Source organism: Ursus americanus, chromosome 22 (assembly GCF_024610735.1).
Source record: "Ursus americanus isolate L20-20 chromosome 22, mUrsAme1.1.p, whole genome shotgun sequence".
Taxonomy (NCBI): domain Eukaryota; kingdom Metazoa; phylum Chordata; class Mammalia; order Carnivora; family Ursidae; genus Ursus; species Ursus americanus.
The window spans coordinates 29,327,560-29,343,848 of record NC_142148.1 but is presented as its reverse complement, the minus strand read 5'-3'; the positions used below and the strand labels follow the sequence as shown (position 1 = coordinate 29,343,848).

Below are 16,289 nucleotides of genomic sequence, written 5' to 3'. Positions count from 1 at the left end.
TGCAGGTGAATACACACATGTGTATGTATACACGTGTGCTTGTGTGTGTACATAATTTTTCTTTCTTTTTTTTTTTTTTTTTTACTTTGTGATACCAGACAAGTATATCCAAGGAGCATTCCTATTCATGGGGGAAGAGCCATCCCAGAAGGCAGAGTATCTATAAAAGGTGAGCCCATAATTGGGGGATGTCTTTGCAATCACATTCCTTTTTGAATAAGGCACTATTTTTTATTGATTGCAGCAAACTGAACTTCTGGTTTTCCATACAAAGCAGAAACAGCAGTCCCTCCGTGGCCCTTACCACACAGGTGCTCAGATAATATGTGAGCACAACCGATTTCCAGACTCCTTCTGGTCTGTGACAGGACGCTCGAGAACAGGTCCTGCTCTGTTACTGACGGCAGCAGTGCAGGCCCCCGGTCCAGGTCCAGCAGCCTTTGCAGGGCCTGGACGAGCTACCCCCACCCCCACCCAACCCCATCTGATGGGGTGATGTCTGGCTACCACCGCCATGATTTCTTAGGCGAGCTCCTGTGTTTCTGAGGCAGGGGTTTGAGAAGCAGCAACAACTGAAGCCTGAGGCAGCCTCTGGTTTGGGGGACAGGGCGGGGGGCGATGTCTCAGCTGATGCTAAGCAGGTAGGTAGGCAGGCTCCTCCAGGTGAACCGCAGATACACACACTTCAGTGTCCATGTTCAAGGCCATGCGCTCTGCTCCCTTTCCCGCCCCACTCTTTAGGCACACATTAAAAAGAAAATGCTTCCCACAGGATTTTCTCCTTTCGACCACAGAAATTACTCCACTAGTCATCTTTTCTTTAAAGAAAGAAAAAATGTCTTAAGTCCATTTTTGCCCCTGCAGGAGTTTATAAAGCTGCTTCCTCCAGGCAGCTCTGCGGGGAGGGGCATGGACTCCTGCCTCTTGGTCCTCGCCAGCCCCCCTGGCATCCTGCCTTCCCTTGGATTAAAAGTGCAGCTTGGGCCCCTAACCTAAAGCTTGACAGGAACTGTATGTGAAGCGCCACCTTTCTGTTACTTGAGTATCTCGTCCTGGGTTAGAATGTCTCCCGCATTAGCTATTATGAATTTTAAGTAAAAGAGATGAACGTGCCTCACTCTGCACTTGAAAACTGGAGTGGTTCTTTAGTGGAGATGAACGGAAGATCCCACGTGCCACGGAATGTGCTTCCATTTGAGTGAGATTATCAGGAGAAAAATGGGACTTGCTCAGTGTGTTCCCCTTTAGAGCCCAACTTGTTGCAAGATGCAAACAGTTTCATCCCACTTTTAGACCAAGCACCATACCCATCGCTTACCAATCCAGCACTCACTTTTGTGGCTCTCGTCAGGGAGAACACCTACCCTGCTCCAGGGACATGGACCTCGAAGGTGGTCCCCCCCAGTGTCAAGGGACCTGTTGTAGCTTGATGGAGCTCCTCTCTGCTCCCTGTGCCAGCACGAGCCTGGCGGACCTGCGTATAGGGCCAGCTGCACACTGTCCTTCCACGCACCCCTTCCCTTGCAGGCCCTGCCAGAGCGGGCGCGGCCGGGGTTAGGAAAGTCCCTCCTGACGAGGGCCCGGTCTTCCAAGAGCGTTCCTGATACTGTCGTCTCTGTGTTTCTTGACATCATTGCCCAGAAGGGGGTAGTTTAAGTCCTGTCGTTTATTTAGCCCACTGGGTTTTATTCACCAGATCTCAGATAACTCCCTCAAAAAAAAAGGTTTATGAAATGCTGAGCTTCAGGTTTCATAGACGTGTTTGTACACTAAGAATTCTGCAGCAGAATATTTTTAAACATTCGCAGTTTTTTGTAAGCTATATTTTTGTATATTTAATTGCTATTTTAAAATTTTAATGCATTTTTGGCTAATTACTCCTGTTTTAAAAACAAAACATGCATGTAATTGACTTAAATGTAAATAAAAAGCAGGTTTTGAAAATACTTTGTGTTGAGTATGTACCCTGCAACTCGGAGGGCCTGAGGTCACCTACACCCCACCTCAGCCTGTGTGGCGCGGGTTGGAGAGTCAAGGTGAGTGGCTGTGATCAAAGTGAGCTGGTCACCAGCAACGCGGGACTGTGACGAAGGGAGCTTCCGGCCTGCACCCTCCCACGGGCTGGGGCGTGGGGTCAAGGATGAGGACCGGAGCACCGGGTCCCAGTGAGGGAGAAAGAGGCCCAGGCCCCACCTGCCACCCTGGCCTCGGCACTGCGGATCCGGCTGGACACACCAGCGGGCTCGCCGACGTGGACACCGGCGCTCGGGGGTTGAGGTGGTGGGGCTGGCTCACGCCGCACGCCTCTAGCTGCATCGCAGGCTGGGCAATACCAACTATATTACATTAAGAGAAAAAAACATCTCTTGCTCCAAAGTCGTCCGGTGGTGACTGCCATTTCTCCTCACTGGGACCCCCCACAGGTCAGCTTTGGCCCCACAGTTTGGGGGGGAAAAGGGCTTCCCTCAAGGCCATTCATGACCCTGCCACAAATCTGGACCATTTCTTGAACCTCCTCTGAACGCAGGTGCCCGGGGAGCTCCTCCTCCTCAGCGGCCTGGGCAGCGGCCCCCACCAGCCCCGTACGGGACCACTGTCTTTGCAGCCTGTTCCTTCTCTGCGCATCCTGTGACTGTTCTTCTCCCTCTGCCTTCCCGTCCACCAAACTCCCACCTAGATACACATCATTCTCAGGTCTGAGGTCTCCAGTTAAACACATCCAGCTGCCCTCTGGCGTCAAGACCACACAGTCCGAAACCAAGCCTCCCCAACAAGCCTGGGTACCCCCCGGAGACTCCCTCCCCCCTTGCCAGTCACCGCATCCCAGCACTCAGCCTGAGCCTTCATCTCCAATCTTGGTTTAGCCCCCCCCAACACACACACCGTCTCCGGCAGCGGGGGGAGCCTCGGCTTCCTCATGACGGGCAGCCGGGGAGGGACGCCGCCGAGAGACGGCAGACGTGCCCATGGATGGGAGTTTATTTACATGCGCCTCACGCGCCAGAGGCAGTGCAGTGGCAGTAAACTGGGGTCAGGCTCAGGGAAGAGAATGTGTAGCGACGGCCTTAGGGACACTCAGGGGTGAGAGGGGAAGGCGGTCACTGCCTTGGGGCTACAGCTCGGACACGAGGGCTGGGAGGGGCACCACCTTAGAAACCCGCATCCAGGGCTGATGGCTGCTTAGGGAGGTGGGACCGCACCTGCATCCTGAGCAGCGGCAGCTGGCCACGCACAAGCGGCCTGGGAGGCAGCAGGAAAAGCAAGAGGGGCCTGCTGTGGCAGAACTGAAGAGGCCAGAAACGTCCGCTAGCCTTAGAAACAACGCACTGGTGACGGATCAGGCACCCTCCCAGCTAGTGACAGTGTGAGCTGAGCACAAAGCGCAGAGAAGTCACGGAGACAGCTGCTCGAGGACAGGAAGTGCTGCGTTCATAGAAGCGCGAGGTCAGTGCGACGCAGGAGAGGGGGCTCTGGCCCGCTCTAGCCGTGCAACCTCAGGCAGGCTTGTTCCTGCTGAACTGCACGGTGAACAGAGCTGCAGTGAGGCCAGCTGCGTCAAGCACTGGTCACAGCCTCGTGAGCACCGTCTAGGCAGGGGGAGAGCAGGGCACCCCCGGCACAGGGGCCCGGATCTCCTCCGAAGCGGGCTCCCTCCCTCCCTCCACTACCTTCTCTGGAGGGGAGCAAGCGGAGCAGGCCTGGGGCACAAGGGCTCCAGAAGCACAACTGTGTATCAGCGAGTGGGTAGTGACCCTGTCTCTGAAGGCCGTGGGGGCCATGGGGGCCGTGGGGCCACCAAGCACATGTCTCAGGGCTGAGGGCTGAGGGCTGAGATCAGAGGTGGCTGGGGCTGAGCGCCCCAAGCGCCACGAGCGGTGGCAGCAGCAGAGAAGCCGATCACCACCCAGGGGCCACAGGTCTCATCTCCACAGCATCCCCCCAGCTCTGCTGCCTGCGCCAGGCTGGCAGCACCCAAAACCCACAGGCGCCCAGCTGCCTGAAGGGGTGGCCCCTGAGAAAGTGCTGCCACGTGCCTCTGCTGCCGCCACGCGGCCAACACAAGAGGTGCCAAGGGACCCGACCCTCCTCCCTTGGCGACCCAAGGGGCCCCGGGCCCTTCCGACCCTTGGAACCTTCCGGCCAGGTCCCCCTGCCCAGGCGCCAAGGAGGCTGCAGAGTCTTGGAGTTTCCTTCTGGTTCAAAGGCTGCTTTATACAGACCCTTCATCGCCTTCAACAGCGATGTGGGCACAAAAATACACAAAATAAAACGGTGCTCTATCTCCAAGGGGAAGGGTTTTTTAAGTTATTCTGTACAGCAGAAAGAAAACCTTCTAAGTCAATCTACCAAGACTCCATCTTCGAACCTCTCATCACGCTACCTTTGGAGCCTGCACATGCAGCCCTCACGCAGTCCTACCGGCCAGCCTGCCTGGCAATTTCTGGCAAGTAAAGACCCCAAGTGGGAGGGGAAGGCGGAAGTACCCCGCCCTGCTCCCCATGAGTTAATCAATGGACTTCAATTCCTCACTTTCTACCAGCCCAAAAAACCGAACTCTCCAATTCCATGAAAAGATGTCGATTCAAGAGGCCCCTTTGGTCTGGGTTTAGTCTTCCAGGTGGCATTTTTTCTGCTAGCTTAAATCACTTCAACAAAATTACCTCCCGCCCCCCAGGATATTCTGCCCAGGGTAGACTAAGCCCCATCTTTCCAAACAGACCTTCCCAGGACTGTTTGGTGTAGAGTAACCTGGAACTGCCCTTCCAAAAGTTGCTTAATTGCCAAGTTACAAATACAGAATTACTCTGCCCAATCAAGTTTGCAGATCCTTGAAATAAAACATGTTTTTCAGTATGTTCACACAAAAGGCTAAACTCACACCAGAGTTAATGCACAGGTGATGATCTCCAAGGCCATCTTGACAACATTGTGATTAGATTACAACATACAGTGCTTGCCTTACATCTAGCAAGTTCAACAGGACAGAAAACCACAGTCAGCTGAACACAGAACAGCTCTCCCCTGAAGTGGCTCCAGCAAGCGACACTGAATTTCAAAAATACATGGCAGGTGTGACAAAGCTGCACTGAGAGCAACCGCAACACAGCAGATCCAAACTGCCGCGGGCATGGTCCACTTTTTTATACATGTATCTTTCCTTACCGGTTACTAGTTTAGACTGAATTTTTTAGGATTTATCTTGAGGACTTAGAAAAATACACTTGTCCTTTCTTGCTTTGATTCGGGTAGTACACAATCATAAAACTGAATAAGTCTCTTAAAAAACAAAAGTTCACAGATCCCATTGTGGAATGTTCCAGGAACCCCTCCCCAGGTAACGATCAGGGGATCTTCAACAGCTCAAGGAGTGCTCCAACGGCTCCAAAATAACCCTGAAAAAAAAGTACACCAAAAATGAGAGCAATTTTCCTTAGACTTATTTAAATTACCATAAATATGATTACTACTATTAAAGCCAACAGCGCCCGTAATTCCTGACACCCATTCCTTGAGCACCCATTTTGCTGAGCCCAAGACCAGCGTGGGGGCAGAGAAGCTCTGAGGAGCTCCCAGGCTGGGGAGGAGGGTCGGATGTCCAAGACAGCCCGGCAGGTCAGCATGTGAGACCAAAGCCCGAGCTGAGGGCTGCAGGAGCTGGGGCCCACGGCGGCGCAGTGACGTCTGTAAGAGACCATAGCGGGGCTGTCTCCGGCAGGAAGGGGAAGCAGCAGAGGCCCGGAGCCTCTCCAGACAACTAAGGAATGAAGGGAGGATGGGACATAAGTGCAACGGAGCAGGAAGAGCTCGGACTGGGGGGCTGGTCGCACAGGGTGAGGGCCTAACTGGGCTGGCGATGGAAGGGAGGAGGAGAAGAGGGTGGGATGGACTCAGACCTGCCGAAGAAGGGGAAGAGGCCAGCAGGGAGGTTTAGGTCCTTCCCTCGCATCCGGTGACAGCGCCCCTGAGGACAGGGACACAGGAGCAAGAGATGTGGTGAGCAAGGAGGGCTTCCATTCGGCCCGTGTGAGGCTGAGGGGCCCCTAGCAGCCAAGCAGCCACACCAGGACGTAACTGGCTGCCTGGATCTGGAACAAGGCAGCCGTCAGGGCGGCACTGGCGGAGGCGGGCGGCAGAGGAGTGGACGAGAGGGTGCTAATGCGAGGGGAAGTGGGGGGCACGGTGGAAAAGCGCCACCTGCAGAACAGAGAGCCCGCAGACGGGGCAGAGGCATGAGGCAGACAAGCGGCAGCTGAAGGAGGACAATGCTGGGCCAACTCCAGAGGGAAGTAGTCGAAGTCAAATACAACCAAGAACCAAGACAGTAAATCCCAAAAACAGAAAGAAAAAAGGGCTGCATGTAACAGAAAATGAGAAAAACCCGCGCTGGTAGAAAAGAGCGCACCAGCGGGCATCAGAGCAGAGGGCAATCCTCCAGCGGTCGAGACCCCGTCACGGTCTCCCAAGGGTAATCCGTCAAGCACTTTCAAAAAGACAGAAATGACTGAAAAAGGAAAGTGGGAAGATCCTGAAAGACCTGCCCCCGACTGAGAAGGATGTGCTAGCAGTGTCTATCGTAAGTCACGAAGGTCCAGTCGGGCGCCCAAGGAAAACTACTCCAAGAAAAGTGGCCACACCCGAGAGAAGCTGAAGCCTCTCCTCTCACTCGGTTTCCTGGCCTTAAAAACAGGCAGCCGCACGATGTGGGTGATGAGAGGTCGCCAGCAACCGCAGGGGCCACCCGGCTGAACAGGAGGAGGGGACGCTGAGGGACCCCGCCACCAGACGCCAGAGGACTGACTCCCGGGGGTTCAGCTGGCTATCCGCTTTGTTTTCCGTGGCGTTCTGAACAGCAAAAGAAGAGATGAAGTTAACCATTCAATGAGCTCCCCTGAAGATCCAGAACCCACCAGCAAGTAGAAGATGCCAACTGTCACAAGCTACCAGAGGCTACGACGAGAACAGTAAACAAAGCTGACAGGAACGCACACAAAGCTTTCACGGTAGTTAAAGTGACTTCAGGGTGAGAGCGCGAGGGGATTTCAAGACGCAGGGAGCCCAAGCTGTCCAAGTTCCACGAGCGCAGCGGTGACGCTCGAGTCGGAGGCCGGACGCAACGGCAAGAGGAAGCAGGGCCAGCGGTCAGAGCCGGCGGAAAATGAGGTCAGGCGGCAGGAAGGATGACAGGTTGTCCAACCAAGACTCCATAAAGCGTTCAAACCGTAACTGTTACGGTGTGAAGATTTAAAAAAAGCTAACCTAAGAAATGAGTCTCCACGTTCCACCTAGAAAAGGGTTTCAAGAGGTAGAAACGGAGCAGGAGGAAAGTTATACTACGATGTGACACGAAAGAGGGTTTCTTTTTATTCTAACATAAAGCAAAATAAAACTGGGCAAAGATCACAAAAAGTAAGATATAGATAAAAGGTATAAGAAACTTAACGATAATTTGGTACCGATTTATTGATAACGTGAAAAGTAAGAAAAGCCTTAAGGGTACAGCCGTACAAAGGGGCAGGCGAGAGGCCAGAGCGCGCTGAAGGCCAGCACACAGAGCCGTAGCGCCCCCCGGCGGCCGGAAGCGCGGCCGAGGAACACGAAGTCTAGCAGCGGCCCACGCTGTGCGCCTTACCCTTACACAAGGGCACGCGGCCCATTTACTCAACTAAAAACTTAATAAGATAAACTTAAAATATTAGATGACCAAATTTTAAGCTTTTTCAAAAGGGGAATTTGTGCACTTTGAATTTTAACTATGAACTTAAGCCACTTAGAAAGGAAAAAGAGCAACTTTGAGGGAAAAAGCCACCTGTGTAGCGCTTCGAATCGTATTCTGTCAATTCCTATAAATACCCTTAAAGTAAACGTGCACAAACAATTCTGAAAAATGTTCATGATAACACTATTTAAAATCCAGCAACACTAAAAATAGTTCAACTACCCCACAACCAAGGGGACAGAAGAGAGGTCCCCCTCCACAGCTATGGTTCTATTTTTTCCCCAAGCTGGAAAAACAGTAAAGCACTTTACCATATAGGATATCAGGCTCAGCAATTCAAAGAGTCTCTTCCGTTTTGTCCTTTCTAGCCTGTCTAGGTGTTAAGTTCTTATAACAGTGTGGCTCTAATCTTAATACGTTTTTGTTGGTTTTAGAACACACATCTTAAATAAGCGGCACGTGAACTGGAGCAATACATAAAAACTGACATCAAAAGGAAAAAAGCAGAACCCAGAGTAAATGCATTTACAAAATGAGCGTAATGGGGAAAATAAAAAGGATGGTTTGGAAAAGCACATAACCTTAGAAATAGAGGTGTTCACCAAGATTTCTTAAAAATTGCTGAATCTCACAATTAAATTAACCAGAAATTTCCCTTGCATTAAATCAGGTCCAAATAGCTTTTGAACATTACAATCAAAGTTAAACCCGCTGTCATTCTTTCACCAAAAAAATAGGAACTGCAGCCCACTTCAACGTGTACTTCAAGTTCCAATGCAGTGGGGACTGCACGCCCTTTACGTTCGTAACACTATCGCAAGAAGTCAGTCCGCTTACCTCGTGTTCCGAAAAAAGTGCTTTCAACTGCCCCTTGGACCAATAATCCAAAGCATATGCCAAAAGTCGCATGGCGATCGTATTAATTCTCAAGAAATTTCCAACAAATACCACCTGGTTAATGTTCTGAGCACATCAAAAAAAGGCAATTAGTTTTCATCTTAACTTCTGTCCTCTCGTAAAAGCTACCCCAAACAGAGCACCATGTGCAACTTGACTGCTGAGCAAAAAATAAAATAAACTATTTACATTTAATTGAGTTGGCCAAGGCCACTTAAATTTGAACCCAGAAAACTCTGGACTGACCCGCTTCAAACCATGCCGGAAAATGTCACAAGAGAAAACAAATTAGGAAAACCATTTGTATTAAATATGACAAACAATAACTGTTATTAAAGTAGAAGTTTTATACAGAAAAGTTAAAAAAAAAGTAAGACCCCAATTCAAAGAAGGAAAGTGACACTTATTTGTAAATTATACAAGAAATATAACAGGAAAAAATTCAACCCCACCAGCAAAGAAAGCATTTAAACCTATTAAAAGTTAGCAGAACTGAAATCCCACCCGCAGCAACGAGCCAAGTTATGGTAACACTGACCCACTCACTCAACGCTAGAGATCTGCGCCAGGACAGCCCTTGTGAAAGCGCCTTGGCAATAATACCCACCAAACTCCTAAGCACGGTCGTATTCTCCAGAGGAGAAACCTCACTCCAGAGTAAGTCCCTTCTCAGGAATAAAATTCAACCAAAGAAAAGCTTCACACTTAAAAACGCCTCCCCGCAGAGCGATCCGTGGCAAGCTACCAGATGCCCAGCTCCAGGCGATTTATGATCCAAAACCAAATCAAACATACAGCGGTGCCGTTCGAAGTATCGAAATAAAAACTCTGACATGGTATACACACGCACACCAACTAACAGATCTTAAAGTAAGGACAGGAAAAGGAGCATGCGATAAAGGAAACAGTAACTTTAACATATTCGAATGAAGCATGTTTTTAATTACTTGATGCTGATACAGTATCTTTTTAGTTAAAAACGAGACAATCTTTTGGTACCTTTCAAAGTCTCCTTTTTAAGCCACATGCCTACAGCACCTCTCCCACAGAGGACTGTAAACAGCACCGCGTGAGTAGGCACGCGCGGCAGAGCTGCACCCCGGCCCCGGGAAGGCCGTTCTCGGCTCTTTCATAGCCCTGTACAATGCTGCTTGACCCGAATGCTACAAGGCAGCACTGTAAAGAAGCTGAAAGCACAGAGACAGCTGGGCGGCGGGGAGGGCGGGCGCTCCTGGGCCGCCCCGTCTTCTCCGGCGGCAGCGGCTTCCTCCACAGGCCTTCCCGGGGCCGCAGGGCTCCGCGGGGCGCACGGGGCCTCGTCCGGCTGCTCTCCATCACCGCCGCCCACAGCGCCCGCCACCGAGCTCTGCCTGCCTTCCGGCCTCCCCCCGTCTCCCCGAAAGATGCACTTTTACTTCTAGAGAGTGGCAATACTTATCTTCACTGAGAAAACAAAGAACAGAAACCCTCAGTGAAGAGGAGGCTCCGCGTGCAGAGCTCCCCCTTCCCGGGGCAGCGCCTGCAGCCCGCACAGCCACGCCGACGCACCGTCCGGACCAGACGGACGTCGCACAGCAGCGGAGGCCCCCTGGTACGTTCCGTACTCTCCTCAGAGCATCTAAAGAACTCCGCGTGCCCTTACTTCATTGAGGGCGCACATTCTTGCTATCGAGCCGATGTTGTTGGTGATGGTGATGAGGGTGGCTCTGGCCAGGTCCTCCTTACTGACCGCCTCTCGCTTCTCCTTGCTCATCATGTTCCCAAAGCTGGAAGGGAAAGAAAACGCCCAGATGCTGAACCAAAGGCGACACAGACAACAGAACTTACACGTTCCTCTACTAACGTAAATGTGACTCTTAGGGCTACATTGTTCAAATCTTCAAACTTTCTATTCCAAAATAACAGAGCGGCTGCTCAAAGAGAAACAGACCCCGAAGCAAGCCCGCAGCCTTCTCGGTAAGCCGGTGCCTCTCCCCGCGGCTTCCGCTGAAACCTAGCCTCGATGACGGACCTTCACACGTCCGCTCAGGATCTCATCGGACCCGCTCTAAGGCACCACCACGCCTTCTGCAGCCAGGGCCAGTTCCAGAAAGGCAGCTCTACGAGCAACTCCTTCCCAAGGGCACCGCCATCCCGCTCGGCTGCGTGGTCACGCTCTGTCTGGGAAACTGCTTCATCGGAGCAAAGCAAAAGCGCAGACGTGCAGTCCCAGAGTAAACTGCTTAAGAGTTTCAGATTTCCCTAGAAGATAGAGTACTTCAAAGTACCTGACCAGCAGAACCGCTACGTTAATAACTGTGAGCGGAACACACGTCCGATCAGACACGGAAGTGATCAATCATGTGCAAGTGCCGCAAACTCAGAATGGACACACACAGCATTACGAAGTCCCCGAAACTAGTCCACAAGCATGCACACGTGTAGTCCTTTCCCTGTGAGGAAAAATCACGTGTCCCAATACACAGAAAACAATTCTTTTTTCTAAACAATCCGGAAATGAAAGTTAAAAAACAATCCCAGGGGCGCCTGGGTGGCTCAGTCGATTGAGCATCTGCCTTCGGCTCAGGTCACGATCCCAGGGTCCTGGGACGGCTGTGTCGGGCTCCCTGCTCAGGGGGAGTCTGCTTCTCCCTCACTTCTGTGCCGCCGCCCCCCGCCCCCCGCTCGTGCTCTCTCTCAAATGAATAAAATCTTAAAAATAAAAAATAAAAAACTTCCTTTACAACAGCATCAAAGAGAATAAAATACTTAGAAATATATTTAACAAAAGTAGTATAACAACTGTACACTGAAAACTACCATAAAACATCGGTGAAAGAAAAGCAAAACTCTCAATAAATGGAAAGACATTCTATCTTAGATCAGAAGACTTGATAATGTTAAGATGGCAACACTTCCCAACATGAGCTACAAATTCAACACAATCCCGACCAAAATCCCAGCTGCCTTTTTTGCAGCCGCTGACAAGGTGATCCTAACAGTCACCAGCAGATTCAAAGTGCTGACTCCTGCTGCCGCACGGATGCACCTTAAAAACATGCTGAGTGGAAAGCAGCCAGTCACCAAAATCTCATACTGCAGGACCCCATACATATGAAGTGTCCAGAACAGGCAAATCTATAGACAGAAAATATATTCGTGTTGACCAAGGACTGAGGTGGGGGGTGAGGAATCACAGCTAACGGACGGAAGGTTTCTTTCCGGGGTAATGAAAACGTACTGAAATTAGATTATGGTGATGACTCTGCAATTTGGTAAATACATATACTAAAAACCACTAAATTTTACTTTAAACAGGTGACTTTATAGTATGTAAATTATAGAGCAATAAAAGCTGTTTAAAAGGAAAAAGATACACCCAATATTTAATATCTTATTCCTGACTTTCAGAGAACACACACCCCCCTTACCTTGATGCCACGGCCCAGCCCGGCAGTCCAAACCTCTCATAGTCCCCTCCATAAATGTCTCGAACTAGTTTATCCACTTTGGTGCTATCTCCACGAGATGCCATTTCAAGAGCTTCTTCAAAAGTGGTACAGCCAGTAAGAAGACAGCAGAGACCAAAAAAAGTTCCTCCTCCAAGACTGATTAAAAACAAACAACACAGTATTAACAACATTTTAAAACTAAGAACAGGAAGGTAATATTTATGAACCCAAAAGCACATTCATACAACAACCCACTCCCCCAACCCAATCATGCAGACGCCACTGGCAGGCAAGTCTGTGGAAAGATAAAAAACAAGATGCCTGATATATACCTTGATACGTATTCACGTGAGCCAACGAGCAAAATGGCAAAACCCAGGGCCGGCGACCCCAGCGCAGCCTGAGCGCGAGGACCTTGAGGCGCAGACCCACCCGCCACACCCGGGCCACACTAGCACCTCCCTTCCTTTGTCTCTCCAAACCCCTGCTCACCCTGCTTCAGCAGCGCCACCCCACGAAGAACTCGTTCATTAAACGTGTTTCTCTCCCAAAATTACTCACCTCATTTTTTGATTCACACCTGTTTAAACAAACTTGTCTACCCCAGTCCCCAGCTCCTTGTTTTGCCTCAAGTGACCCCTAACCCTTAAACCACAACATACTCCTTCTCGCCTGCCGCCTCTCCTCCCTTCTCAGCCTGCCCTCCCTCAATCATCTGCCTGCTGCTCAGTACCTCACCTTCTAGATCTCAGACCACCCCGCGGGTGGGTGCGCGCCTGGTATGCATAAAATCTACGCCGGGGCGCCTGGGTGGCTCAGTCCGTTAAGTGTCTGCCTTTAGCTCAGGTCATGATCTCAGGGTCCTGGGACTGAGCCCCCTATCGGGCTCCCTGCTCAGCAGGGAGTCTGCTTCTCTCTCTCTCCCTCTGGCCCTCCCCACCGCTCGTTCTCTCTCAAATAAATAAAATCTCTTAAAAAAAAAAATCTAGGCCAGTTTCAAAGCTGGGATCTCGCCTTGCCTTGTCCTTACAGACGTCACCGGCAGCTTTGGTGACCTAAGTACGCGCACGCCATATACTACCTGACGGCAGGGACTGGGCTCAACGAGTCTGCCAATGAGACAGTTTATGGAACTATGATAATGAAATCCTGAGCAATACAGGTTAAAGAAAAGTAGGTCACGATACCAGAATGTTCAAAGAGAAACTATTTGTTTGCCTAATCCCAGAAAGAAATGTTTTTCACATAATTTAAACAGATCCTTAAAAGTGTACTTATATGCAATACCTGAAAACTCACTTTTAACCCATCATGATATCAAGAATAAACAAAAACTTTTATATAAAAGACCTACCTGGTACCCGTGACCCGCTTGTAATTATCTTTGGAATATACTGCTAAAATGCTAACCCCAGAGCCAATGTTCACCAGAAGCAGAGGGTATGGATTTTTCAAATCAAACGGTAACTTCTGACATTTTTCAGCATCAGCAGGATTTTCAAAGTAATAGCACTGTGACCGTCCATTGAATCCAACTGAGTCAATGTATAAAATTCCTTTTACTAAACAATCTAGTTCATCAAGTTTGCAAAGCTGAAGGTCACCTATCTGTAATGAAATAAAAATGTATTCAGACTTTTTAACAGACCAAACAAATAAAAACTCCACTTAATAAGGCACCCCTCTCCATTAAACAAAGCACAGAAGTGCTCACAGAAGTGGATTATTCATGCATGATTCACAGAACAGACCTGCAGACAACACACATCGGGACAGACCAACGAGACAGACCCACCCCCACCCCACTTACAAACGGCCTTCACCACCGGAGCCTGACGCCCAGACCCAAGCAAAGGACGAGAGGTCTACGCACAGGGAGCACAGGGACCGGGAGCTGGAGGACAGGAGCGATCACAGCCTGATCTGAAAGCCAACTCCAAGAAATTCAAGTGACTCACACACCTGGGGACACATGGCAGGAGCCACAAGGACTCCAACGTGTCCCCTCCAGAAGACCCTCTACGGGGCTCCGGAGCAGTACCAAAGCGGCCACACTTTATTATCAACGAACAGGCATCAGAGGGCCGCAAGTGTCCAAGCAGAAGGCAAGATTTTTCACTGAACTGATGACGGCCCCTGGAGGCTGGGAAGGTTTTAGCAGTATCAAGATTTACAACGGTGTTGTCAATTTCATCCATTTAAATAATAAAGGAATGCTTATTCATATTAGGGAGCGCTGTGCAGCAATTAAGAGTGAAGAGGACCTTCAATTAAGAACTGAAGTGGAAAGAACTCCGGGACATGTTATCAGTCACAAAAGCAAGTAGAAAAACATTTCATAAAGACCCTACCTGCCTGCCTCTGGAGACAAGTTTATAGGCACATGTACGGGTCATACACAGTCGCGCACAGAGAACTAGGAAGATACGTCAGCTTCTAACAGTGGTGACTGGAGAGATGGCAGAAAGAAACCCCCACTTCACTCCCTGGACTTCTAACCCACGTGAACGTTTACCAGCGCGGACCCTCCGGATATGTGCAAAGGGAAAACTGCCTCAACCCGCTTAAAGCACCGATTTCTACTTAAACCCAGATCTAGCCCTGCAAGTTCTCCCCCTTCAATTCTACTCTCACTTGATTACATTTACCCTCAGTTTATTCAGATCCACAGCAGAGAGGGGAGTTAATAGGTACCTTCATCTTAACCCTTAATGAATCACTAAGTAAGAATATGAAATTATTCCTCTGACCGAACGCAAGCTCCTGCAGGATTCATCACTGTCCCTACTGTACCCGCTCGTGCCCTCCCTGCGATCATGAATTCAAAACCGACTTTCCACTTCGAGCTTTTCATCACTTTCCACTGTGGTCTACTGGAGCCCAAGCACTTGGTCTCCTTTTTTTTCCTATAATTTTTTCCTTTTCTTTCCTATAACTCCTGTCATCCTGAAGTGTCCTGCTAATTCCTAATGAATCCCCGCCTCTAAATGAAAGATGACTGAAGGCACAGCTAACTTCACAGCAGTGTATGTGCTGGGCCAACAAGCAAACCCAGGACGTTCGGAAATCTGAGTTGCATTAAAAAACCAACAGGGTGAACTCAGTATTTAAAAAAATATTTCACTGTGGCTTATAAAATACTAGTTACTCCAAATGCAGAAACAGCATTGACAGTAATCTCATTTTCCTACAATTTCCAAGGACAGCACTGGTGCACACACTGAGAAACCCCGACAGCCTAAGAACCAATTCCCGAAGTCTAAAATCCACTTTGCACCCTCCCCTTGAATTACCACACAATGCTAAACCTCTGACAATCACCGCAATGATTTTCGAATATGTTCCAAAGGGCATCTCTACAGGGTCCTGGAAAAAAGATTTTCTCCGTTACCTATCACTTATGATCCAGAGTCCACTATGAAGCTTCCACAAAGGAGGGGACCATCTCTCCTCCAGCTACACTTCCCCTTTACTCACGGGTGGAAGGGAAGCCACTGAAAACCAACAACCAAAAGAAATTCAAGCAAAGGGGGCGCCTGGGTGGCTCAGGTGTTGAGCGTCTGCCTTCGGCTCAGGGCGTGATCCCAGGGTCCCGGGATCGAGCCCCACATCAGGCTCCTCCACTGGGAGCCTGCTTCTTCCTCTCCCATCCCCCTGCCTGTGTTCCCTCTCCTGCTGGCTGTCTCTTGTCTCTCTCTGTCAAATAAATAAATAAAATCTTTAAAAAAAAAAAAAAAAGAAATTCAAGCAAATAGACACTTGTTTAAAAAAATTCATGTCAATTCTATTTCATGATTATGGTCAGTGATCAGAGAAAGGAGACAGAAGACAAAGAAAGAGGATAAGGTCACCAACCATACAATGACACATGGAGAAAAAAAAGGCAGAGTGACAAAGGCAGAGGCAGAATCTCTAGAACAACACTCTCACTCGTGCATTAAAAACATGGTCACTGAAGATATTTTCAGTCTACACTGCACGCTGAACGGTCCAGGTCTTGGCCAACTCACTTGTCCACTCTCCCACCTACCCCACCCCCAGCCCACCTCAACGGACCTAGCCTCGGTGTTCACTAAATGAAAACAAAAGTAGGTACCCCCTGGCACTCCCCAGTGTCCACACGTGACTCAGACACTCCTACAACGAGCACAGGACATATCAGAAGGCGTCTGGGGAGAGGAGGCTCCACTGTTAACCATTTCCAACTGGTCCTGAGACTGAAAAGCCACTGCTTTGGACCAGAG

General features: G+C 49.8%; 1 protein-coding gene across 4 annotated transcripts in view; it reads right to left on the bottom strand.

Annotated features, from left to right (window-relative positions):
• Positions 1-16,289, bottom strand: part of PANK2 (pantothenate kinase 2) — a 35,582-nt gene that overhangs the window by 3,730 nt on the left and 15,563 nt on the right. Inside the window, exons 3-7 of one of the 4 annotated variants that reach the window (XR_015720937.1) lie at positions 13,400-13,653; positions 12,025-12,201; positions 10,257-10,380; positions 8,555-8,680; positions 5,164-5,393 (exon numbers count right to left, since the gene is read on the bottom strand). Coding sequence is in view for 2 of the 4 variants with exons in the window: in XM_087853730.1 (XP_087709856.1) it covers positions 5,343-5,393; positions 8,555-8,680; positions 10,257-10,380; positions 12,025-12,201; positions 13,400-13,653 (732 nt within the window). In the remaining 2 variants the exon portion in view is untranslated. Of the gene's footprint in view, positions 1-55; positions 5,394-8,554; positions 8,681-10,256; positions 10,381-10,881; positions 11,047-12,024; positions 12,202-13,399; positions 13,654-16,289 lie in introns of those variants that run through there. The other 3 variants (XM_087853730.1, XM_045808480.2, XR_015720938.1) reach the window with 3 other exon arrangements.